Source organism: Rhagoletis zephyria, unplaced genomic scaffold, assembly GCF_001687245.7.
Source record: "Rhagoletis zephyria isolate East Lansing unplaced genomic scaffold, Rhagoletis_zephyria_1.1 Rzeph_scaffold_01853, whole genome shotgun sequence".
In the NCBI taxonomy this organism is placed as follows: domain Eukaryota; kingdom Metazoa; phylum Arthropoda; class Insecta; order Diptera; family Tephritidae; genus Rhagoletis; species Rhagoletis zephyria.
Window position 1 is genome coordinate 57853 of NW_016158937.1, and position 24366 is coordinate 82218.

The following is a 24366-nucleotide window of genomic DNA, read 5'->3' on the forward strand; positions in this document are numbered from 1 at the left end:
CATTAAAATTACCGCGGCGAAAATCTAAATTCGCCAGTAACACCACCAATGCGAATTTATACAAGGTGGTGTTGTACAATCAGCTGATTTCTTCGCCTTACATATATTTTGTTTTTGCTTTTACTGATTTAACAGCACACCCATCAAAAGCAAAAGCAAAATACATGGAAACTTTGGAGCGAATTGAGATTTGACACAACACCCTCCATACAAAATACATGTGGTTGTCGTTCTTGTAATCTAAATTCGCCAGTAACATCACCTTGTATAAATTCGCCTTGATGTAAACTTTTTTATAGCAGAAATAGTGGTGGCTACCCTATGTATCATACGGAAAACAGCTGATGATAACAAATAACTTGGACATATCCCATTGTGAAAATAGGAGTTTGGTCAATGGTACATTTTTTCAAATCTTTGTAAACAAAACTAAGTAAAAATAAAGGTAAAGATGTCACGATTTAGTGGAGCCTTACAGTTAACTGATCTAGACGACTTCATCACTCCGTCACAGGTAAGCCTTTCACATAAAAATATATTATGTAGCCAGTTTTAATGAGTAAAATTACGATGATAGGAATGCATCAAACCAGTGCCCATAGAAAAGACCAAGTCGAAGACTGGGGCTAAGATTACCATACAGGAAGATGGTTATTATGAAGAAACCGTGGTATGTTAAATAAATTAAACAAAAAATATTTAAAAAATGATTTCATCTATGCCCACAGACAGGTAAGCAAAAACTCCAAAAAGTGGAAATAACACTTCAGGATTGTTTGGCTTGTTCTGGTTGTATCACATCGGCCGAAGGTGTACTTATCACACAACAAAGTCAAGAGGAACTATTGAGAGTTCTACGTGAAAATGTTGCATTAAAACGTCGCAATACCAAAGAGAGTATACGTACAATTATTGTAACTATTTCGCCTCAGCCCGTCATTAGTTTAGCTCAGCGCTACGACTTAACGCCGGAAGAAGCTGCGAAGCATTTAAGTGGCTATTTTAGGTCTCTTGGAGCAGATTATGTATTGAATACAAAAATTGCCGATGATTTAGCGTTACTCGAATGTCGCAACGAATTTGTGGAACGCTTTCGCGAGGCGACAGCTTCCGATGCGGCTGATGAGCAACTTTTACCGATGCTTTCTTCGTCATGCCCAGGTTGGGTTTGTTATGCGGAGAAGACACATGGTAATTTCATTTTGCCTTTCATTGCCACGACGCGTTCGCCGCAGCAGATAATGGGAGTTCTGGCAAAGCAATGGATGGCGCAAAAATTAGGCGTACCATCTGAACGTATTTATCATGTGACGGTAATGCCATGCTATGACAAGAAGTTAGAAGCTTCGCGAGAAGATTTTTTTAACGAAACTAATAACTCTCGAGATGTCGATTGCGTAATTACTTCAAGTAAGTGAACCGATTTAAAAAATACGATAACGAGAGCCGCAGGGGCGGTAATCATGAGTAAATTAATTTAAAGCAGCATTTAATCATTATTTTATGATTTTTATTTTTCGCTTGAAAATTATTCAGCCTTATCACGAGTGTCATTTTCCCCGCACCGGTTCACTTTTCTTTTGTTTGTTTCCGTGCATTTACTATGGGCGGTTGAACAATTTTCGGGTGATATTTTTTCGGACGAAACTATGAGCAAATATACACCGCACCTCATATATTATTCGAACCACCCAGGCTACTATTCGCAAAACAGGACAGAAACTCTGCAACTACCATAAAAAATGGAATGAGTTTTACCTACCTGCGAATCCAGGCCATAGATAATCAAGAAGATGTGAGCAGCTGACTCCTACTTACCTGAGGATGTACACACAGAACACCAACTACTGGTTGAATTAAAGAATATAATCTGCGGAGACGTACCTATCTAAGAACCAACGAAGATTTAGCACGGCTAACAGAAACTATTCAGAACGAACAATGACACTGAAGATGGCACAACGCCGAAACCAGTTTGTCTCCAAACCAAATTTGACAAGGGATGGCGGAAAATCGTTCCACATTACATCGAAATAATTATTTGAATAAAATTTTTTGCGATCACAAATAGATAAGATTATTTTTATTTTTTCGCTAAGAAATAATCTGCCTTATTCCGAGCTTCACCAAAAAAGAAAAATTCTCCCGAAAATTTGTATTCCGCCCATATTAAATTTATTTATTTATTTATTTATTACAGTCATTTGACCTATATACATTCACGTATATACATTTGAATTATGTATTGCAATATAAAATAAAAGTAAAGTTAAATTTAATGCTTAAAATAAGTTAACCTGTTACACTTTTCCTTCTAAGCTACATAATAGTATGTATATTTAACTAAGATAGCATATTCTCGATGCTGTTGGAATGGACGGGATTCCAAGCAGTACCGTAAATATATCACGTACGATATGCGGTCTAAGAGTGTAATTTCCAAGCCGCTTCTTATAAACTTCTCTACCGGCAGCCGATCTGAATGGATGAAATCCAGAGTCGCGCTATTTGATCGGACGGAAAGGACTAGCTTCCATGCCGGACTTTCTATCTGATAGCCAATGTTCTACAGTGATCAAGTAGCAGCCTTTTGAAGGTACCAACGTTTTCACAGTTTTGTATTTGAGCTGGAAGTTCATTATAACATTTTGATCCCTTATAAAAGATATTCTTCTTATCTATTTCCGTTTTATACAGCGGCAGCCTGAAGCTATTATTTCCCCTGAGTAAATACGAATGGGTTTCACTATTATATCGTAGGATATCACATTTTTTTTGTTTTATGTTAAACACGAATTTCATAGCGTGATAGAAAATTTGCTGTTTCACGCTCAGCCATTTTAATTCTGCGATCATTTCCTGTATGGGTGTGTCGTACCGCTTGTTCAAGATAAATCGCATAGCCCTATGCTAAAATAATGATTATTAATAAAATTGAAAACGCCATACAGACCCAAGATACTGAAATTTTTTCCTGCAAATTTTGGGATTTATTGTTGTTGTTGTAGCTACTACTTAACCCCGCTCGGGTCGGTTCATCCAACTACGTTGTCGTCTGTTTCAGCCCAGGAAGTGCGCAACTTCGACAGGATCTGTCCCTAGGGACAGGGGCGTTAGCTGTGTGAGGTTCTGGGGGCATGCGAAGAGGTGCCGTGAGTCATGTGGCGACACTCCGCATTCCGGGCATTGTTTGAGCACATCCTAGTTTATTCTGCTCAGGTATGAGTTAAGCCTACTGCAATAGCCAGAGCGAAGTTGGGCTATTGTGGTGCGGGTCGGCGAAATCCATTAAACGTTATNTTTGACCTATATACATTCACGTATATACATTTGAATTATGTATTGCAATATAAAATAAAAGTAAAGTTAAATTTAATGCTTAAAATAAGTTAACCTGTTACACTTTTCCTTCTAAGCTACATAATAGTATGTATATATAACTATGATAGCATATTCTCGATGCTGTTGGAATGGACGGGATTCCAAGCAGTACCGTAAATATATCACGTACGATATGCGGTCTAAGAGTGTAATTTCCAAGCCGCTTCTTATAAACTTCTCTACCGGCAGCCGATCTGAATGGATGAAATCCAGAGTCGCGCTATTTGATCGGACGGAAAGGACTAGCTTCCATGCCGGACTTTCTATCTGATAGCCAATGTTCTACAGTGATCAAGTAGCAGCCTTTTGAAGGTACCAACGTTTTCACAGTTTTGTATTTGAGCTGGAAGTTCATTATAACATTTTGATCCCTTATAAAAGATATTCTTCTTATCTATTTCCGTTTTATACAGCGGCAGCCTGAAGCTATTATTTCCCCTGAGTAAATACGAATGGGTTTCACTATTATATCGTAGGATATCACATTTTTTTTGTTTTATGTTAAACACGAATTTCATAGCGTGATAGAAAATTTGCTGTTTCACGCTCAGCCATTTTAATTCTGCGATCATTTCCTGTATGGGTGTGTCGTACCGCTTGTTCAAGATAAATCGCATAGCCCTATGCTAAAATAATGATTATTAATAAAATTGAAAACGCCATACAGACCCAAGATACTGAAATTTTTTCCTGCAAATTTTGGGATTTATTGTTGTTGTTGTAGCTACTACTTAACCCCGCTCGGGTCGGTTCATCCAACTACGTTGTCGTCTGTTTCAGCCCAGGAAGTGCGCAACTTCGACAGGATCTGTCCCTAGGGACAGGGGCGTTAGCTGTGTGAGGTTCTGGGGGCATGCGAAGAGGTGCCGTGAGTCATGTGGCGACACTCCGCATTCCGGGCATTGTTTGAGCACATCCTAGTTTATTCTGCTCAGGTATGAGTTAAGCCTACTGCAATAGCCAGAGCGAAGTTGGGCTATTGTGGTGCGGGTCGGCGAAATCCATTAAACGTTATATAGGGTGAAAAGGATACGTCGAAAATCACGGAGGTATAGCTTTTGAGTTTTTTGTATGATCATTATTCTGAAGTGAAAAAATAAAACTGNCTGATAGCCAATGTTCTACAGTGATCAAGTAGCAGCCTTTTGAAGGTACCAACGTTTTCACAGTTTTGTATTTGAGCTGGAAGTTCATTATAACATTTTGATCCCTTATAAAAGATATTCTTCTTATCTATTTCCGTTTTATACAGCGGCAGCCTGAAGCTATTATTTCCCCTGAGTAAATACGAATGGGTTTCACTATTATATCGTAGGATATCACATTTTTTTTGTTTTATGTTAAACACGAATTTCATAGCGTGATAGAAAATTTGCTGTTTCACGCTCAGCCATTTTAATTCTGCGATCATTTCCTGTATGGGTGTGTCGTACCGCTTGTTCAAGATAAATCGCATAGCCCTATGCTAAAATAATGATTATTAATAAAATTGAAAACGCCATACAGACCCAAGATACTGAAGTTTTTTCCTGCAAATTTTGGGATTTATTGTTGTTGTTGTAGCTACTACTTAACCCCGCTCGGGTCGGTTCATCCAACTACGTTGTCGTCTGTTTCAGCCCAGGAAGTGCGCAACTTCGACAGGATCTGTCCCTAGGGACAGGGGCGTTAGCTGTGTGAGGTTCTGGGGGCATGCGAAGAGGTGCCGTGAGTCATGTGGCGACACTCCGCATTCCGGGCATTGTTTGAGCACATCCTAGTTTATTCTGCTCAGGTATGAGTTAAGCCTACTGCAATAGCCAGAGCGAAGTTGGGCTATTGTGGTGCGGGTCGGCGAAATCCATTAAACGTTATATAGGGTGAAAAGGATACGTCGAAAATCACGGAGGTATAGCTTTTGAGTCTTTTGTATGATCATTATTCTGAAGTGAAAAAATAAAAGTCAATCAGCCTTATCATGAGTTTCACTTTAGCTTTTGGTTTCCATGGTTTTACTATGGGCGGATGACAAATTTTCGGGTGATTTTTTTTTTTCAGGTGAAACTTAGGATAGGCTGCTTGGTTTTACTATTCTAACTAACTTTCGTGTGATTTTTTTTTTCGGGCGAAACTCAGGAGAAGGCAGATTATCGTTAAGCGAAAAAGNTAACTAACTTTCGTGTGATTTTTTTTTTCAGGCGAAACTCAGGAGAAGGCAAAAAATAAAAGTCATACAATAATCATTATTTTTGATCGAAAAAATAAAAATCAAGTAATAATCAGCCTCATCATGAGTTTAATTTTCCCCGAGCCGGTTCCCTTTCACTTTTGGTTTCCATGTATTTACTATGGGCGAATGAAAATTTTTTAGGTCACCTTTTTTTTGGGCGAAACTCAGGATAAGGCAGAATAATTTTTTTTTTAATAAAAGTAAAAATAAAATTTTATTATTTTTAATCTTTATTGATTAAACTGGAAAAATAAAAACCATTTTAAATTACAGAAGGACGTCAAACACAAGCACGGGAGTATCGTTAAAATTGTTTTACGACGATTTCAACTTGTTGATTTTTTTGGTTAAAGGGCTATCTTGAGGTTTCAAGAAAAAACGAAAAACTGATAAAATTACGCACAAGAAATGGAAGATACATTTTCTTCTATAAAAATTTCTTAAATCATACGTATTTCATATGTATTTCTTCAAAAAAAATNAACTGGAAAAATAAAAACCATTTTAAATTACAGAAGGACGTCAAACACAAACACGGGAGTATCGTTAAAATTGTTTTACGACGATTTCAACTTGTTGATTTTTTTGGTTGAAGGGCTATCTTGAGCTTTCAAGAAAAAACGAAAAACTGATATAAAATTACGCACAAGAAATGGAAAATACATTTTCTTCTATAAAACTTTCTTAAATCATACGTATTTCATATGTATTTCTTCAAAAAAAAATTACAGCAAAAACAAAGTACTTTTACAAGCAACAGAAATAATGAAAAATATTTCTTGTGATTTTTCTACAGAGCTTATCGACCAAAATTTCACCCGAAAATTTTTAATACAGTTAAACCAAAAGTGAAAAGTGAACAGGCTCGGGGAAAATGAAACTCATGATATGGCTGAATGATTATTTTCCGTCCCTGCTTTTGAGAAAGTTATTTATAATAATATACAGGTGCAGTTTAGAGCACAAACCAATATCAAAAAAGTGAAGATAATTTTAAATTTCTTAGTCGAAAGTATATTTAATGAATTTTTCATCCTATCCACTTTAAGTCGAAATAGAACAAATGCTCACGATTGATGACAAACCATTGAATACATTTTCACCATGTGAAATGGATTGGCCATGGAGTACCCGTTGTCCAGAAGCTGCAGTTTGGGCGCATGAGTACTCCACTTCTGGCGGATATGCAGACCATATATTTAAATATGCTGCAAAAGAATTGTTTACAAAAGATGTTGAAAAATTGGAATATAAAAATCTGAGGTAAGGTGGAGAATTTTATGTAGTACATAAATATGCAAACATACTTTTATAATCATTAAATATGCCAGGAATCCGGATTTCCGTGAAATAACATTGGAATATGGCGGCCAAACCTTGCTTAAATTTGCGATTGCTAATGGTTTTCGGAACATACAAAATTTGGTACAAAAACTGAAACGTGGTAAAACTCCATATCACTTTGTGGAAGTTATGGCTTGCCCATCAGGTTAATTTCATATATCATATCATATTGTATATTATAAAAAATAATTTCCTCAATTTTAGGATGTATAAATGGCGGTGCCCAAGTACGACCACCTGTAGGGATTTCTGTACATGAGATGAATCAACAATTAGAGGAACTTTATAAGCAATTGCCGAAATCGATACCAGAAAATGAAGATACTAAGCTTATTTATAATAAATTTTTCGACGGTGCGCACAGCGATAAAGCAAAAATGTTGCTGCATACCGGTTACCATGCGGTGGAGAAAATGAATACAGCGCTTAATATTAAATGGTAAATGCTATTTGAGACACGAAAATTTTATATTGAATTTACAAATGAAAAATGAAATAAAAAATTTTAAGCGCACTAAAATAAATCAGAAATACTTTGTTTCGCCTAAATTATATAAGCAGTTTTACCCATACAAAAAAAAAAAACACTCCTAGCGCATGTGCTTTAATGTTTTGTATTAACGGAGTTTAAAAAAAGTTGTAAATGTTTTTGTTCCCATATGGCTGCATCTTTACTGCTTCAGTATATGCATATGTATTAGAAATGGCAGATCGAAATAAAAAAATCGATTTTTGAGTCGATTCGAATCAAAATAAAAATAATCGATGTAGGCAGAAATCGTCAAAAAATAAATCGATCTCCCAATATAATTTAGTTACCTAAAAATGCCTTTTACTACATTTTCTTGAAGAAATAAAATACGGCCTACTGACCAACACTGAAACTACAAACATTATTGTAAGTATATTATTTTGGAACATGCATTGCTATAACGGTTTCAATACCTAGAGTTATCCAAAATCTATCAGTTAACGATCGGATCTAAACGAAAGTAGTAAGGGACCACCTCTGATATACTCCCTTTCCTTTAAAAAATTATCGAAATCGGTTAATGTGGTCCAAAGTTATGCGGTAACATACATATCGCAAACGTTGCCCGAATTCTGAAATTTAACTAAAACGTTGTTTTATTACAGTTATTAAATGAAAAATATTTTTTATTTCTCCGATATGGGTTATAACACAACGTTTATTTTTTTACGTTGCTTGATAACAGTTATTATCCAACGTCTATTTTTTAAGTTGTTTGATAATCGTTGTAAGATAAGAATACTGATGAAGACGGAGATGGAGAAGAAGACAAAGAAGATGAATATAAAAGAGGAGGAGCGAAATAACTGTTAAACGTTGGGAAATACCCCGCATTGGCGACGGAAAACATATTTCCCCTACATAACAGTTATCAGGCAACGTAAAAAGTAAGCGTTGGGTTATATGTATGTAACTCTCATCGGCGAAATAAAAAATATTTCTCATCTAGTAACTGTTATGGAACAACGTTTTTCCGATAAAACTTATGTCCCTGAAAAAAAAAGATCCGACGAATTGATAACCTCCTCCTTTTTTGAAGTCGGTTAAAAAAAATAGATAACTGAAAGAACCCGATACATATTTATTCCAATCCACTTTTACCTGTTACTAGTATTTGGGAACGCGGTTTCCAGTGCTAAAACTTATATTTCTGGCTTACGTATGTACATACATATGTGTGTATATATGTATGCATGTCCCGTACAATAAGTATTAATATGTACATAGATAGAATGTTAGAGACTGTGCACTGCGACCTTAGGTCTATTGTGCCCTAATATGTACATACCCTGCAAACCATTTTTTCAGAGTATTCTGCATGGTAAAGAAATTTTAAAGAATTCGTTAAGATTTAATTCGATTTTTTGCCGAACTTTCTAAAATAAAATAAATTACGCACACTTCCATTCTTTTACGAAATTTCGGAAGAAAATCTGTGAAGCAACGAAAATAATGGTGCTATGTGAAGAATATCATCTTTCAGAATTTTTCCAGAATTTTCTTTATTTTTCGTACAGAAATTTCTTTACCACTTCATATAATTTTCTTTGAAAATTCGTAAAAAATCGTTACAGAAATGAGATACTCCAAACGATTTCCTTAAGATTTCGGGTACTTTGGTTTGCAGGGTATGTACGTACACATGTACAAAGTAAATATAGAAAGGTGTACCATAAAAGGACGTTAATGTAGCACAGTGTACGAAGAAAATGAAATAATAGTTGTCGGCTTTCTAATGGGCAAAGAAAAATGACAGTAGAAAGGTCAAGAATTTTGACATATCTACAATTGCAGGACGNGAGTTTAAAAAAAGTTGTAAATGTTTTTGTTCCCATATGGCTGCATCTTTACTGCTTCAGTATATGCATATGTATTAGAAATGGCAGATCGAAATAAAAAAATCGATTTTTGAGTCGATTCGAATCAAAATAAAAATAATCGATGTAGGCAGAAATCGTCAAAAAATAAATCGATCTCCCAATATAATTTAGTTACCTAAAAATGCCTTTTACTACATTTTCTTGAAGAAATAAAATACGGCCTACTGACCAACACTGAAACTACAAACATTATTGTAAGTATATTATTTTGGAACATGCATTGCTATAACGGTTTCAATACCTAGAGTTATCCAAAATCTATCAGTTAACGATCGGATCTAAACGAAAGTAGTAAGGGACCACCTCAGATATACTCCCTTTCCTTTAAAAAATTATCGAAATCGGTTAATGTGGTCCAAAGTTATGCGGTAACATACATATCGCAAACGTTGCCCGAATTCTGAAATTTAACGAAAACGTTGTTTTATTACAGTTATTAAATGAAAAATATTTTTTATTTCTCCGATATGGGTTATAACACAACGTTTATTTTTTTACGTTGCTTGATAACAGTTATTATCCAACGTCTATTTTTTAAGTTGTTTGATAATCGTTGTAAGATAAGAATACTGATGAAGACGGAGATGGAGAAGAAGACAAAGAAGATGAATATAAAAGAGGAGGAGCGAAATAACTGTTAAACGTTGGGAAATACCCCGCATTGGCGACGGAAAACATATTTCCCCTACATAACAGTTATCAGGCAACGTAAAAAGTAAGCGTTGGGTTATATGTATGTAACTCTCATCGGCGAAATAAAAAATATTTCTCATCTAGTAACTGTTATGGAACAACGTTTTTCCGATAAAACTTATGTCCCTGAAAAAAAAAGATCCGACGAATTGATAACCTCCTCCTTTTTTGAAGTCGGTTAAAAAAAATAGATAACTGAAAGAACCCGATACATATTTATTCCAATCCACTTTTACCTGTTACTAGTATTTGGGAACGCGGTTTCCAGTGCTAAAACTTATATTTCTGGCTTACGTATGTACATACATATGTGTGTATATATGTATGCATGTCCCGTACAATAAGTATTAATATGTACATAGATAGAATGTTAGAGACTGTGCACTGCGACCTTAGGTCTATTGTGCCCTAATATGTACATACCCTGCAAACCATTTTTTCAGAGTATTCTGCATGGTAAAGAAATTTTAAAGAATTCGTTAAGATTTAATTCGATTTTTTGCCGAACTTTCTAAAATAAAATAAATTACGCACACTTCCATTCTTTTACGAAATTTCGGAAGAAAATCTGTGAAGCAACGAAAATAATGGTGCTATGTGAAGAATATCATCTTTCAGAATTTTTCCAGAATTTTCTTTATTTTTCGTACAGAAATTTCTTTACCACTTCATATAATTTTCTTTGAAAATTCGTAAAAAATCGTTACAGAAATGAGATACTCCAAACGATTTCCTTAAGATTTCGGGTACTTTGGTTTGCAGGGTATGTACGTACACATGTACAAAGTAAATATAGAAAGGTGTACCATAAAAGGACGTTAATGTAGCACAGTGTACGAAGAAAATGAAATAATAGTTGTCGGCTTTCTAATAGGCAAAGAAAAATGACAGTAGAAAGGTCAAGAATTTTGACATATCTACAATTGCAGGACGAACGCGTGTGCTGAGGTTTAGTGAAATTCACACCTTTGCGGTAAAAAATTTAAATTTCCAAAATTAATTACGAAAAATATAAAATACAAGTGAATACCTTGGGAGTAAAGCAAAAGAAAGCGGAAATAGAGTACAAATTGTTCGTGAGTTTAGCAGAATCCCTAAAAGTAGGCTGCAAAAAGCATACGTACATACATTGCGGAAAATCGAAACTAAATATCCGTAAATCGAATGATTGCTTAATATATATGTATTTGTTTTTCCTAACCCAGATGCTTTTAAGGAAAAAATTCGTTAGCAATACTAATATCCTCCGCAGCACTTCAGTGTTGATCCCAGGTGTCAGTTTTTACTAAGTAATTCTTTTGATTCAAAGCAATTTTTAGCTTCGAATAAACACTGCCTGTTTCACTGGACTCTCCTAATTATTAAGAATATAGAAGAAATTTATAAAATAAATCTAAAAATATATATTTATCGAGATACTCGTTTAAAAATTTGTCATGTAAACACGTACGCCCGTATGTATGTATTTCTTACATTTTCCAGGAAATATCGGTGAACGAGTTAATTCAAAGTGCGAGCCTAATCTAAAATTTTTCAACGGACCTGTATACATACTATAAAAGCTCAAGCAATTCCTCAAGACAGCTAGATAACCAAACCAAGTATGTCCGCAACTAATTCTTTTAATCACTCGTATGGTGCGCCGGCCGCTGCCACTGCCGCATCAACATCCATGATCCTACCACCCGCTGAAGGTGCAAAGCAGAAAGGCGGCACATCTGCTATGCGACGTCTGGATTCAGCTGCGCCCAACAAACGTAATATACCCGCAAATCAATATAGTTCGCAAAAGCAGCAGCAACGTGACGCCAACGCATCGCCGAAACGTCAATTGCAGGTTGCCCAACGGCACCAACAACAACACCAGCAGCAATATACCGATGCCATGCAAAGCGAAGATACTTTAGAGTATTTTATAAAGTTCCCAACAATGAACTATCGTAGCGATGCTATGGATAATGGGGATTCTGATTTCGTATTCGTTTATAACGATTCAAATGTTCCTATTGTTATGCTACTCGGTTGGGCTGGCTGTCAGGATAGATATTTAATGAAATACTCGAAAATCTATGAAGACCGGGGGTAAGTTCTTCAGGCAAATAATCGCCTCCATTAATTTGCATGAATAAAGTTTATTTCTTTTTAACTTAGTATTTTATATCATTCTAAGGATTTTTAACTATCTGATTTCCTAACATCCAATCCATAAACTTAATTTCCATTGTATGTACGTTTGTACAAACTGTAATAATCTGTANGTTTATTTCTTTTTAACTTAGTATTTTATATCATTCTAAGGATTTTTAACCATCTGATTTCCTAACATCCAATCCATAAACTTAATTTCCATTGTATGTACGTTTGTACAAACTGTAATAATCTGTAATTGTTATATTTTACAGTATGTATGTACTTATAATTGTCCTTATGTATATACATATATATGTATGAAATATGTCTTATTTTATGATTGGTACGCTTTACATGATATTTGTCCTTGACTTTTTTAGCTTAATAACCGTTCGCTATACAGCCCCAGTGGATACACTCTTTTGGAAACGTACCGCAATGGTGCCCATTGGCGAGAAAATATTAAAACTAATGTATGATATGAATTTCGACACTCATCCGGTGATTGTGCATATTTTCTCTAATGGGGGTGCTTACCTGTATCAACACATATCGCTAGCAATGCGTAAGCACAGGACTCCTATTCAAATACGTGGAATGATTTTTGATTCTGCTCCCGGTGAGCGTCGCGTTTTGGGCTTATATCGTGCCGTTGGAGCAATTTATGGCAAGGAGAGAAAGAAGTGTCATTGTATTACAGCTCTAATTATAACATTAACCTTGAGCATTATGTGGTTCGTTGAGGTGAGTGATTTAACAAGTATATTAACAATTTTTCGTGTTAAGTAAGACATTAAAGAAATGTACGCACAGGGAAAGTCATGCGATGCCAGTTTAACGAGAAAAAATTAATATATTTCTTTTTAACATCCGCTTTGATTTGACGTCGACCCGGATGTACACCGTTCACATACATATGATCGGTTCTACCGGATACTAAAAATTTTGTAATGTCGCCAAACGATGTGACAAAAGCTTGCTGCGTTTGAGTTCCAGCCGTAATCAAAATAAGGCTAAAAACATACTAGAGCTGCGAGCAAAACGTCGATGGAACCACGCATAATAAAGGGCAGAGCGGGCATACATCATCGACGCTTTGCTCTTCCCTTTGCTCAGCGCTCCAGACAGCGTTGCCGAATTGACGATTTCGTCGTCATTTTGACGTTTTTTTTTAGCTCAATGACGTTTTGGCGATTTTCCCCCGTAATTACGATTTTTTAATTTAGTTTTTCCACTAAATTACATATGTATGTATGTATGTAAAAAATTTGTTACAGGAAAACGTAATCCAAAATTAAACCATGCATTTATCTAGTTTTGTTCTACAATCGTGCTTTTAGTTATATTAAATTTGTTCCAGAATTGTAACCAAATCGTTAGTTTGCACTGCTGACACTGATTTGAAAGAGATAAAAAAGTAGGAGAGGGAATTTGTTCAGTCAAAATTATCTATCAGTTAACAGATGCTACCCAATAAAACTTTAGGTTTGAGCTCAACATGAGGTTAAGTTGAGAACTAAGGTATTTCTCAAATCTCCAATGTTGTTTCTCAACAGTACTCAAGTGGAGGATCATAGCGTTCTCAACAAAAAGGGCATTTTTCTTTTTATGAAAAAAGGACTGTTTCTCAAGTTGAGAAAAAAACTAGTTCTCAACTTGAACTCCAATGTAATTCTCCAATAGGTCTCAAATATATCATTGAAATACTGAAATTGGTTATTGGGTAATGTCACATTCAGGGTCTTCACATCCATTTTGGTAGTTTTGGTAAATTGCTGGTTGACACTTGGAAATTTTATCAACTGTGAATGTCCTTTTCAGTTTTCTTTTGTTAGTCTGGTAAACTGTGTTTATCAACAGCGGATTCGTAGCTTTTTTCCTAAAAAAAAAAAAAATTGTAGCATAAAATTTAAGGAATTGTATTTACTCATATCCGTTAAAACTGGATCAAAATCTTCAAAAATTTCAAACCAGTGGACTTCAACTATTTGTTATGCAATGTGGGTTCCATTTGGTTTTGTAATGTATAGTCATATTTTTTGGTCCGTATGCATAAAACCTAAGCAAATGTTTTTTTTTTTTTAATTTCAGACCTTTTACTAAATTTGTGCAAATAAATTTAAGTTTAAAGTATGCCATTTTAAGAAAACGCAATTGCTTAGTTGTTATGCATACGTAATGTATGTAATTCTTTTTTATTTTTTAATTTGTTAAAAAAATACAATAAACAAAAATTTGACGATTTTTTGGCCGAAATTACGATTTTTTTAGGGTAAAGTGACGATTTTCCAGCAAAGCTTTCGGCAACGCTGGCGCTTGACGACAGCAACAACAAAGGTGCGTCCATTCTTAGAGCAATATCAAGAATAGGAAATGCACACATGTATTTGGAGCTACATGTGCCGGAAGCAGTACTCTGACTATATTCCACCAAACTATTTTCGTGTTCCATTTTTTAGCATACCATACTAAAACTTTACACTTTAAAAAATTCTTTACTCAGGAGACTTTTGCCGCTTTTAAGAGCCTCTTTTTCAAAACTGAGCCGGCACAAACCAATCCGTTTAGTGATTTGAAAAATGAAGCAACCCAGTTTCCTCAATTGTTCGTATATTCGAAGGGAGATGTGGTCATACCACATCAGGTGCGTATTTTGAAAAATACAGCGGAATTATAATTTATTTATATTTCATTTTTCAGGATATTGAAAAATTTATTAAAGTTCGGCAAGAGCGCGGAGTAGATGTATCCGCTGCTTGTTTCGAAGATGCCGAACACGTGAAGATCTATACAAAATATCCGTCACAGTACATCCACTGCGTATGTTCATTTATAAATAATTGCTTGTCGCGGCCTTATAATGGTGGTATTGGTTTGGAGACGGCCACTAACAGTGGCTCACCTACTAGTTCGGTTCGTTCAGTGTTAGGTGCTACTTCATCTAAATACGATTGAATTAATTAAANTGGAGACGGCCACTAACAGTGGCTCACCTACTAGTTCGGTTCGTTCAGTGCTAGGTCCTACTTCATCTAAATATGATTGAATTAATTAAATGTTATTTAAATATTTGTCAGGAATATGCAAGTATGTACATACACATATGTACACATACATAAGTATATATGTTTAATACCAAATTTTGAACGTCTTTTAATATTACGTGAATTTGGTCGAGAGTAGCATTTGGAAGTATGGTGTGCGTGTGAGCCGCTTATAACTTTAGCAATACTTAAGCATTGTAACTGCACAATATCAAATATAATATGCGTTAGTTTAATACTACTTCGAAGACCTATTAAAACTTGACACTTTACAATAAAATATTTTTGTTATATTTGCTTAATTCTATGCTTTAAACATGAAAGCGAACAATTAGAGACTTTGGGTTTTATGTATGTAGACGTTCAATATGTGATACTGTTGGCAGATATTAAAGGATGTATAAAAATGTAAAAGATTCATTTTATGAAAGATTTTAGATCGTTTTAACACAAGTTTGTGAATGAAATATTTTCCTACTTACAAGAAAATATGCATTAAATAGCTAAAACATATGTATATATGGCTTTAAGTAGTGAACGAATTTAAATAAATGTCGACTCTTGAAAAAGTTATCTTGTGTTGTCATTACACGGTTGGTGCTAGAAGTGGCAATGAAATGAAATAATTTACCTATAGGTATATTCCATGATTCAATAATACTGAATCATGGGTATATTCTACACTGGCAAACTTTTCGTAACCGTTTTTTAATAAAGTTATCGTGAATTTTTAACCCNTTCGAAGACCTATTAAAACTTGACACTTTACAATAAAATATTTTTGTTATATTTGCTTAATTCTATGCTTTAAACATGAAAGCGAACAATTAGAGACTTTGGGTTTTATGTATGTAGACGTTCAATATGTGATACTGTTGGCAGATATTAAAGGATGTATAAAAATGTAAAAGATTCATTTTATGAAAGATTTTAGATCGTTTTAACACAAGTTTGTGAATGAAATATTTTCCTACTTACAAGAAAATATGCATTAAATAGCTAAAACATATGTATATATGGCTTTAAGTAGTGAACGAATTTAAATAAATGTCGACTCTTGAAAAAGTTATCTTGTGTTGTCATTACACGGTTGGTGCTAGAAGTGGCAATGAAATGAAATAATTTACCTATAGGTATATTCTACACTGGCAAACTTTTCGTAACCGTTTTTTAATAAAGTTATCGTGAATTTTTAACCCTTAAGCTGATGCCAGATAAAACTTTGTGGCTTTGCGTGACATTTATAACTTTGCCAGCAAAGCGCCAGACGCAAAAGGTATGCCACAATGAACGCCAAGAAAACAATGTTGTACCGCTTTTTTACTCATCAAAGTTGCTGTGGATTTTAATTATTTTGATTTAAAATTATCAGCAATGTAATTAAGTTTTATGTTTCTGCATGAAAACCCGAATTTGGACGAAACAAAATAAATATTAAACCGGCTGATTGTCAAAGCGCGCAAAAAGATGGGACTTGGCCATCTTTTCGCTTCGCGCTGCGGCTTCAACGATTTATGTGGCATGCTTTGTGCATTTTCATACAATTCATCTTATCTGTCAAAGCGAATCTGTCACGTAAAGCGAAGCACCAGCTTTACAATGTTATAAGCTGGTAACAACATATTGACCCATAGCTGAATTGCTTAATAAACTGATGGTTTCCAATAAACCCAGAATTTCAGTAGTAAAAATTGTTGGTAAAAAATTTCCGGTCACAAATGTTCGGGAACGTGCTAAAATAAAAAGCAAATCCTGTACAATAAGTTTGAACCAAAAATAAAATGTCGCCCACTAGTGTGTCATATATTCCAGATGTTTCATTCTTAATTTATTTCGCTTCTATAATACACCTCATTATTTTTCATTAACTTCTATAACCGGCGGATAGTAAACAAATATTTTATTAANCACTAGTGTGTCATATATTCCAGATGTTTCATTCTTAATTTATTTCGCTTATTATTTTTCATTAACTTCTATAACCGGCGGATAGTAAACAAATATTTTATTAAAAAAAATTACCAAATGGCNTTTAAAATTATCAGCAATGTAATTAAGTTTTATGTTTCTGCATGAAAACCCGAATTTGGACGAAACAAAATAAATATTAAACCGGCTGATTGTCAAAGCGCGCAAAAAGATGGGACTTGGCCATCTTTTCGCTTCGCGCTGCGGCTTCAACGATTTATGTGGCATGCTTTGTGCATTTTCATACAATTCATCTTATCTGTCAAAGCGAATCTGTCACGTAAAGCGAAGCACCAGCTTTACAATGTTATAAGCTGGTAACAACATATTGACCCATAGCTGAATTGCTTAATAAACTGATGGTTTCCAATAAACCCAGAATTTCAGTAGTAAAAATTGTTGGTAAAAAATTTCCGGTCACAAATGTTCGGGAACGTGCTAAAATAAAAAGCAAATCCTGTACAATAAGTTTGAACCAAAAATAAAATGTCGCCCACTAGTGTGTCATATATTCCAGATGTTTCATTCTTAATTTATTTCGCTTCTATAATACACCTCATTATTTTTCATTAACTTCTATAACCGGCGGATAGTAAACAAATATTTTATTAAAAAAAAAATTACCAAATGGCCAAACATCACCCAGACTTAATATTTTGTCGTAAGCAGCCAGGAGTCGGTGAGCACTTAAAAAACTACTATTTACGATCCTTCCTATTGCAACAAAAAATCCCGATGTTTCAGCCATTGGACGTTTGTGTGAAAAATGTGATGGCAAATGTGTTATTTGCGATTCCTATGTACGACCATGCACTTTAGTGCGGATTTGTGATGAATGCAATTATGGATCATACCAAGGACGCTGTGTTATCTGCGGTGGGCCTGGTGTTTCAGATGCATACTATTGTAAGGAATGCACAATACAGGAAAAAGATGTGAGTAGTCGTAAACATGTGTATTCCTTTATTAAATAAAACTGATTTCATATTTTACCTTAGCGCGATGGTTGTCCGAAAATTGTAAATCTTGGAAGCTCAAAAACAGATCTATTTTACGAAAGGAAAAAATACGGCTTCAAACAAAAGTATATGCAACCATTTAAATATCAGTCACTATACTTATCATATATAATATTTTCTCTAATTCCAGCTATTAAAACTTGGTTAGTCAGTATTTTATACCAATAGACTTGGCGTGTGAAGGTACGTATATGGAAAAGCAATACTGCAGTTTGTTACAGGCGGTCTACAATCTATGATTATACATACCAATGAAATTTTTTACACGATTGAATTTGTTCTAAATACTTTTATTCATAAATGTATATAATGGAAATAGATATAATTTACAAATCTAATTAATTATGCTTGTATAGCTTCGCTTCCTTCCAATGAATACTGCAAGCAAAGCTTGTCAAATTCAGACGACTTTTTTTCCAAATCGGATACAAGCTCACCCTTTGGATGAAATTGCTTCAATTGTTCCCAATAGCGAGCAATGGTTTCATGTGATTTTCCGGTCAAATGAGCCAACACCATCATGTTGATGAGAGTGTCGTAATCATTGTGCTTTTTGGTTAAAGCATCACGTAAAACAGCTTCGGCTTCTTCATATCGTTCCAATCCCAAATGAACTACTGCCTGCCCGTTTAAAAGCAACGGTGTAGGATTATGTTTTTCACAAAATTCTTGAAAGATGTGGAATGCGTCCTGCATCTGTTCGGTGCCAAGGCTTAGTGCAACCCAAGCTTGAGCCATTTGTGTCAATGTGGCGTCATCAGAAATTTCTTGCATTTTAGCTACCACCTGTTTAGCCAAATCAATGCGATTCAACCGTAACAGACACTGAACCCCTAAAGCCATTGACTCCAAATTTCTGGAGCCATGTAAAATCTTCAATGCATTTTCAAATTGCCCATCATAACAATACACAATGGCGGTGGCAATGTGCCAAATATTTGTATCGTCCTCCTCGCTGGCAACTTTATCTGTCAACTTTTCAAGTATGCTTTCAATTTTAGATGGTTGCTCGAAAGCATCATGCACGTAACGTAGTGCTAATAAAGCAGTGTTATTATTTTCCTTTATATCTGTAGCAATAAGGCGTCCAGAGTCGATAGCCAGGTATGAAAGATACATATACGAGAGGAGCTCCGTAGAAGCTGTGCCTTGCTCGGGTAGCACAAAATTAATGGAACCCATAAAGTTACCGATGTAGTACTCATTGCGTGCATAAAATAGCGTTGAATTAGTATCTTCTTCAGCTTGCAACGGCTTGCTCATTTTAGGGTAGTAATTTAATTGCAGACCTTTTAAAACTGGTATTTAATTAATTTGGTGTTTTCCTCCAAATGACGTGTATCAAAAACAATGTCAGTGTTTGTCAATTCTTTATCTTATTTTTCAGAGAACGTAAAGTAAATAAATTTACGTTCTATGCATACGTACTGCACCCTGTACTGTTCAGTTCAATTTATTTTTTTGGAAAAGTTGGTAAAGCAAGCAAGGCGATAGCGAGTTTTAATTATTTGAGAAACAACGGTATAAAATCGTTAACAAATAAGGAATTAATTAAAAAGTTTTCGTGCACGTGCATTGTTGGAAGTCCAGCTGTTTGTATAGGTGAGTAAACGCATCAAAATAGTTATGGAATATTGCAGGAAAGCAAAATTTTTCTTGTCATTTCAAATTTCCGGCCGCTGTGGTGTAGTGGTAAGCAGTGCGCGCGGTCGTCCCTCGGCAGACAATGGCAAACCTCGGAGTGTTTTTCTGCCATGAAAAAACAGCTTCTCATAAAAATACAATCGATTTGTGTGACAACATCAAGGCGCACGCCACAAGTAAGAGGAGAGGCTCGGCCAAACACTAACATATGTGTAAGCGCCAATCTATTATTATTATTATTATTTAAAATTTTCACCACCACCATTAGCCAACGATACATATAGCATGATACTACTCATGATCAGTGTTGCCGCGAATAATTTTTAGTGGTAGCCAAACCAACCATTTTTTCAGAGTATTCTGCATTGTAAAGAAATTTTAAAGAATTCGTTAAGATTTAATTCGATTTTTTGCCGAATTTTCTAAAATGAAATAAATTACGCACCTTTCCATTCTTTTACGAAATTTCGGAAGAAAATCTGTGAAGCAACGAAAATAATGCTGCTATGTGAAGAATATCTTTCAGAATTTTTCCAGAATTTTCTTTATTTTTCGTACAGAAATTTCTTTACGAGTTCGTGTCAACCCCTTCATATAATTTTCTTTGAAGATTCGTAAAAAATCGTTACAGAAATGAGATACTCCTAACGATTTCCTTAAGATTTCGGGAACTTTGGTTTGCAGGGGGGTTAGAAAAACAATGAACTCTGGAAAAAAAACTAATATATTATCCAACCAAAAACCTTTTTATGTAAAATGGGAAATACACGACACCAGCTTGCTGGCACCATCAAGTGATTGTACCATCAGGCTATAAGCATATGAATAACATACCAGTATGCTGGTACGATGTTTATTTCTTTAAAAATGGGGTCCAGAAAAGACCGAAATGATTACAGCTGAACTTTCATACTTTTTCTACAATTCTGTTAAACATTGTTTTTTTCAATTCACAGCTGAAATATTGTGAACTTTAATCTTCCACAAACACGGCTTTGACTCATATAGTGTAAGAAATTTTCGCCAAAATACTTTTTACTTCAAAAAATTAGCTAATTGCACCATTCACGACACCAGCATGCTGGTAGAATCATAAAATTTTCAAATCGTTTTTGACGTCGCACCAGCAGCTGGTACAATGAAACCACAAGAACATACACGGTCAATCGGCTGGCACCAACACTTGATGGCGCCAGCATGCTGGTATCATCTATGGGCCCTTTAACACATTAAGCATATTAAGGGTCGTAAACTTATCTATTTTAAAATATAGTTAAATCGTTAATAGATAAGTAAACGGCCCTAACACTTTTATAGTTTGTATAAAAATGTAAGGAACATACCGATGGCTGAGTGGAAGATCGACCTATCTCGGCAGCCAGTTCGAAAACATTCTATCTCAAAAAACTTTTCAAGAACGCCCTATTTCAGAATTCGTTTCAAAAACGCCCTATCTCAGCTGCCGATTCAAAAACGCCCTATATCAGCATATTTTCAATACATTTTGAAGTGAGATAGGGCGTTTTTGAACCGAATTTTGAGATAGGGTGTTTTTCAATAAAATTCTGAAATAGGGCGTTCTTGAAAAGTTTTCTGAGATAGAGCGTTTTCGAACTGGCAGCCGAGATAGGTCGATCTTCCACTCAGCCATCGATACAATACATATACACATATATGTACATCAGAGTGTTTCTTAGTTTAACAATTTATCTCTTACATAAATGAAAAAAAAAAGTTCAAATTAAGCACATACAAATTTTTGCATGTCAAGGATGAATATACATTTTCCAAAGGGTTAAAAAGGGCTAGGGGCAATTTTAAATTTGTGTAACCAAAAAAAGTATGTGTAGCTAAATCTAGCCACGAAAGGGCTAAAACGGCAACACTGCTCATGATACAAAAATTCAATGGTAAAACCGCTGAGAGGCAGCCTGAACATTTTTGAAGTTTGCTAACATTACAGAAATGTTTTCAAATTTTTAATCTCACACATACATACATTCTCACTTTCAGCCTCAAATAAAGCAAAATTGAATACTTTCTCAAGACTAATTCATATAAGGTGGTAGCGGTAGTACAAAAACCAAGGCGAATTTATACAAGGTGGTGTTAACAAACAAAACAAAAATTACAACAACAAATTATACGCACNCAAATTTTCACCACCACCATTAGCCAACGATACATATAGCATGATACTACTCATGATCAGTGTTGCCGCGAATAATTTTTAGTGGTAGCCAAATCCTTTAAGAAAGGCTAAAAATTGCTAAAAAAATTCGTTTTGGCTAAAAATGGTAGCTAAATTTTTTTACTTACATATACATATGTATACGTATACACACAAACATTTTCAATAAGTAATGGGTTAGAAAAACAATGAACTCTGGAAAAAAACTAATACATTATCCAANTTCCTAGTCAGAAGTTACAGGATTTAGTCCGGGGATTTTTTTCCTGTAAGTTCATGAAAAGTGTCTAACNATCAGGCTATAAGCATATGAATAACATACCAGTATGCTGGTACGATGTTTATTTCTTTAAAAATGGGGTCCAGAAAAGACCGAAATGATTAGAGCTGAACTTTCATACTTTTTCTACAATTCTGTTAAACATTGTTTTTTTCAATTCACAGCTGCNCCTGTAAGTGGGAACACATTTGAGAGAGTAACTGAGCAACTGTTCCTAGTCAGAAGTTACAGGATTTAGTCCGGGGATTTTTTTCCTGTAAGTTCATGAAAAGTGTCTAACGATTTGCATGTGCAAACAAAAACAGAAAGCGATGAAAGCAAAGAACCTTATATTTGTAAAATAATGGAAGTAAAAAACGAAATATTTGAATATGTATACAATTTAGTAATTAGTTAGTGATATTTCAGCCTAATCAGTGTTGTACAAGTGACATGTAAACAAACCGACTGACGTTTTTACGGGAAATAGTGCTTTTTGCGTTCCCGTGCTCTTCTGCATCTGTTCTCCTTTTACTCTCACTTGAGAGAGTAAAATTGTAGTTTGACAGNCCATTTCAGTTGCGATGTTGTTACGTATTTTTGCATTTCAGCTGACGATATATACACTTGTGGTCAGCTGATTTAAGTCAAGTGACGTTTTGACTGGTTTTGGGTATTTTTCTTTTGTTAATTTAATTACATTGCNCAGTTCCACAGGTTTTAGTCCGAAGTTCAAAGGAACAGACTAAAAATTAGAACAAACACATCATTTTGACAAAAGGTACAAGGNAAAAAAAAAAAAATCATTTTAAATTTTTTTTTAAGGTCTCCTTGAACTAGGCCGAAACTATTTGAGAATTTTTTCCAAATTTTCGTTATTTAACGAAATAACGAAGTTTTTAAACCTTTTGGACTTAGAAATTTTTTGAATAAAAAAAAACAAAACTGTGAAAAGAATTATTTTCCATTTTTTTGTAGAGATCTCCCTAAACTAAGTCGAAAGTCTGTATGATTTTTTCCGCATTTCCGATATTTATGGAAATAATTAAGTTTTTAATTATTTTCGACTTGGGATTTTTTTTTTTAATACTAAAAATCTGTAAACGTCGGCCTTTCCCAGCAATTAGTAAAAATCANTATAAAAGTCTAGCACTTTACCTAACCAGTGCCACATAAATCCACATTTTTCACGCACATTTCAGACTTCGTATAAAAATTATGAAAATTCAACAAACCTTAACAATTGCACCCAAAAATTTTTNCGATATTTATGGAAATAATTAAGTTTTTAATTATTTTCGACTTGGGATTTTTTTTTTTAATACTAAAAATCTGTAAACGTCGGCCTTTCCCAGCAATTAGTAAAAATCACGCTAATCTAAGACGAAACTATTTGAGAAATTTTTCAATATTTTCTATATATATGGAAATAATGCAGTTTTCAAATCTTTTCTAATAAAGTCGTGTAAGAAGTTGCCATTCGATGGGTGGCACCTTCGCTACTCATGTGCACATTTATCATTTTCTTCATCTACATATTCCCTTCACATTTGCCCTTATATAATTAAATAGTCTGTTCCTTTGAACTTCGGACTAAAACCTGTGGAACTGTCAAACTACAATTTTACTCTCTCAAATGAGAGTAAAAGGAGAACAGATGCAGAAGTGCATAGGAACGCAAAAAGCACTATTTCCTGTAAAAACTTCAGTCGGTTTGTTTACATGTCATTTGTACAACACTGATTTGGCTGAAATATCACTAACTGATTATTAAAATCAATACATATTCAAACATTTCGTTGTTTACTTCCATTTTTTTACAAATATAAGGTACTTTGCTTTCACCGCTGTTAGTTTTTGCTTGCACATGCAAATCAGCTGATCGTTTGACACTTTTCATGAACTTACAGGAAAAGAAACTCCGGACTAAATCCTGTAACTTCTGACTAGGAACAGTTGCTCAGTTACTCTCTCAAATGTGTTCCCACTTACAGGTTTTATGTCAATAGGAACGACTTCCTGTAAGTTCTGACTAAATCCTGTAAACCGGACTGCTATTGGAACAGACTAAA

General features: G+C 34.7%; 5 protein-coding genes across 5 annotated transcripts in view; 3 read left to right on the top strand and 2 right to left on the bottom strand.

Annotated features, from left to right (window-relative positions):
- Window positions 1-316: 316 nt before the first annotated feature.
- Window positions 317-7498, top strand: LOC108365367 (probable cytosolic Fe-S cluster assembly factor GJ13047). The gene is made up of 6 exons (XM_017619369.1): window positions 317-514; window positions 578-670; window positions 729-1410; window positions 6640-6853; window positions 6922-7079; window positions 7139-7498. Exons 1-6 carry the CDS (start codon window positions 452-454, stop codon window positions 7375-7377), a joined length of 1449 nt encoding a protein of 482 aa, XP_017474858.1. The 5' UTR covers window positions 317-451; the 3' UTR covers window positions 7378-7498.
- A 3452-nt stretch (window positions 7499-10950) lies between these two features.
- LOC108365369 (transmembrane protein 53) lies at window positions 10951-15776 on the top strand. Its single transcript, XM_017619371.1, has 6 exons — window positions 10951-11139; window positions 11522-12121; window positions 12550-12913; window positions 14673-14813; window positions 14870-15134; window positions 15226-15776. The coding sequence occupies exons 2-5, from the start codon at window positions 11643-11645 to the stop codon at window positions 15122-15124; spliced, it is 1239 nt and encodes a 412-aa protein (XP_017474860.1). The 5' UTR covers window positions 10951-11139; window positions 11522-11642; the 3' UTR covers window positions 15125-15134; window positions 15226-15776.
- Window positions 15777-16143: 367 nt separating this feature from the next.
- KFase (kynurenine formamidase) overlaps window positions 16144-24366 on the bottom strand; it is a 9812-nt gene continuing 1589 nt past the window's right edge. Inside the window, exons 5-6 of the mRNA XM_017619376.1 lie at window positions 17429-17433; window positions 16144-16183 (exon numbers count right to left, since the gene is read on the bottom strand). Coding sequence (XP_017474865.1) covers window positions 16144-16183; window positions 17429-17433 — 45 coding nt within the window. The remainder of the gene's footprint in view (window positions 16184-17428; window positions 17434-24366) is intronic.
- On the top strand, window positions 17710-18599 carry Phf5a (PHD finger protein 5a). The gene is made up of 4 exons (XM_017619373.1): window positions 17710-17860; window positions 17926-18116; window positions 18180-18265; window positions 18331-18599. Exons 1-4 carry the CDS (start codon window positions 17809-17811, stop codon window positions 18335-18337), a joined length of 336 nt encoding a protein of 111 aa, XP_017474862.1. The 5' UTR covers window positions 17710-17808; the 3' UTR covers window positions 18338-18599.
- Window positions 18475-19579, bottom strand: epsilonCOP (coatomer subunit epsilon). Its single transcript, XM_017619372.1, has one exon. The coding sequence runs from the start codon at window positions 19461-19463 to the stop codon at window positions 18543-18545; it is 921 nt and encodes a 306-aa protein (XP_017474861.1). The 5' UTR covers window positions 19464-19579; the 3' UTR covers window positions 18475-18542.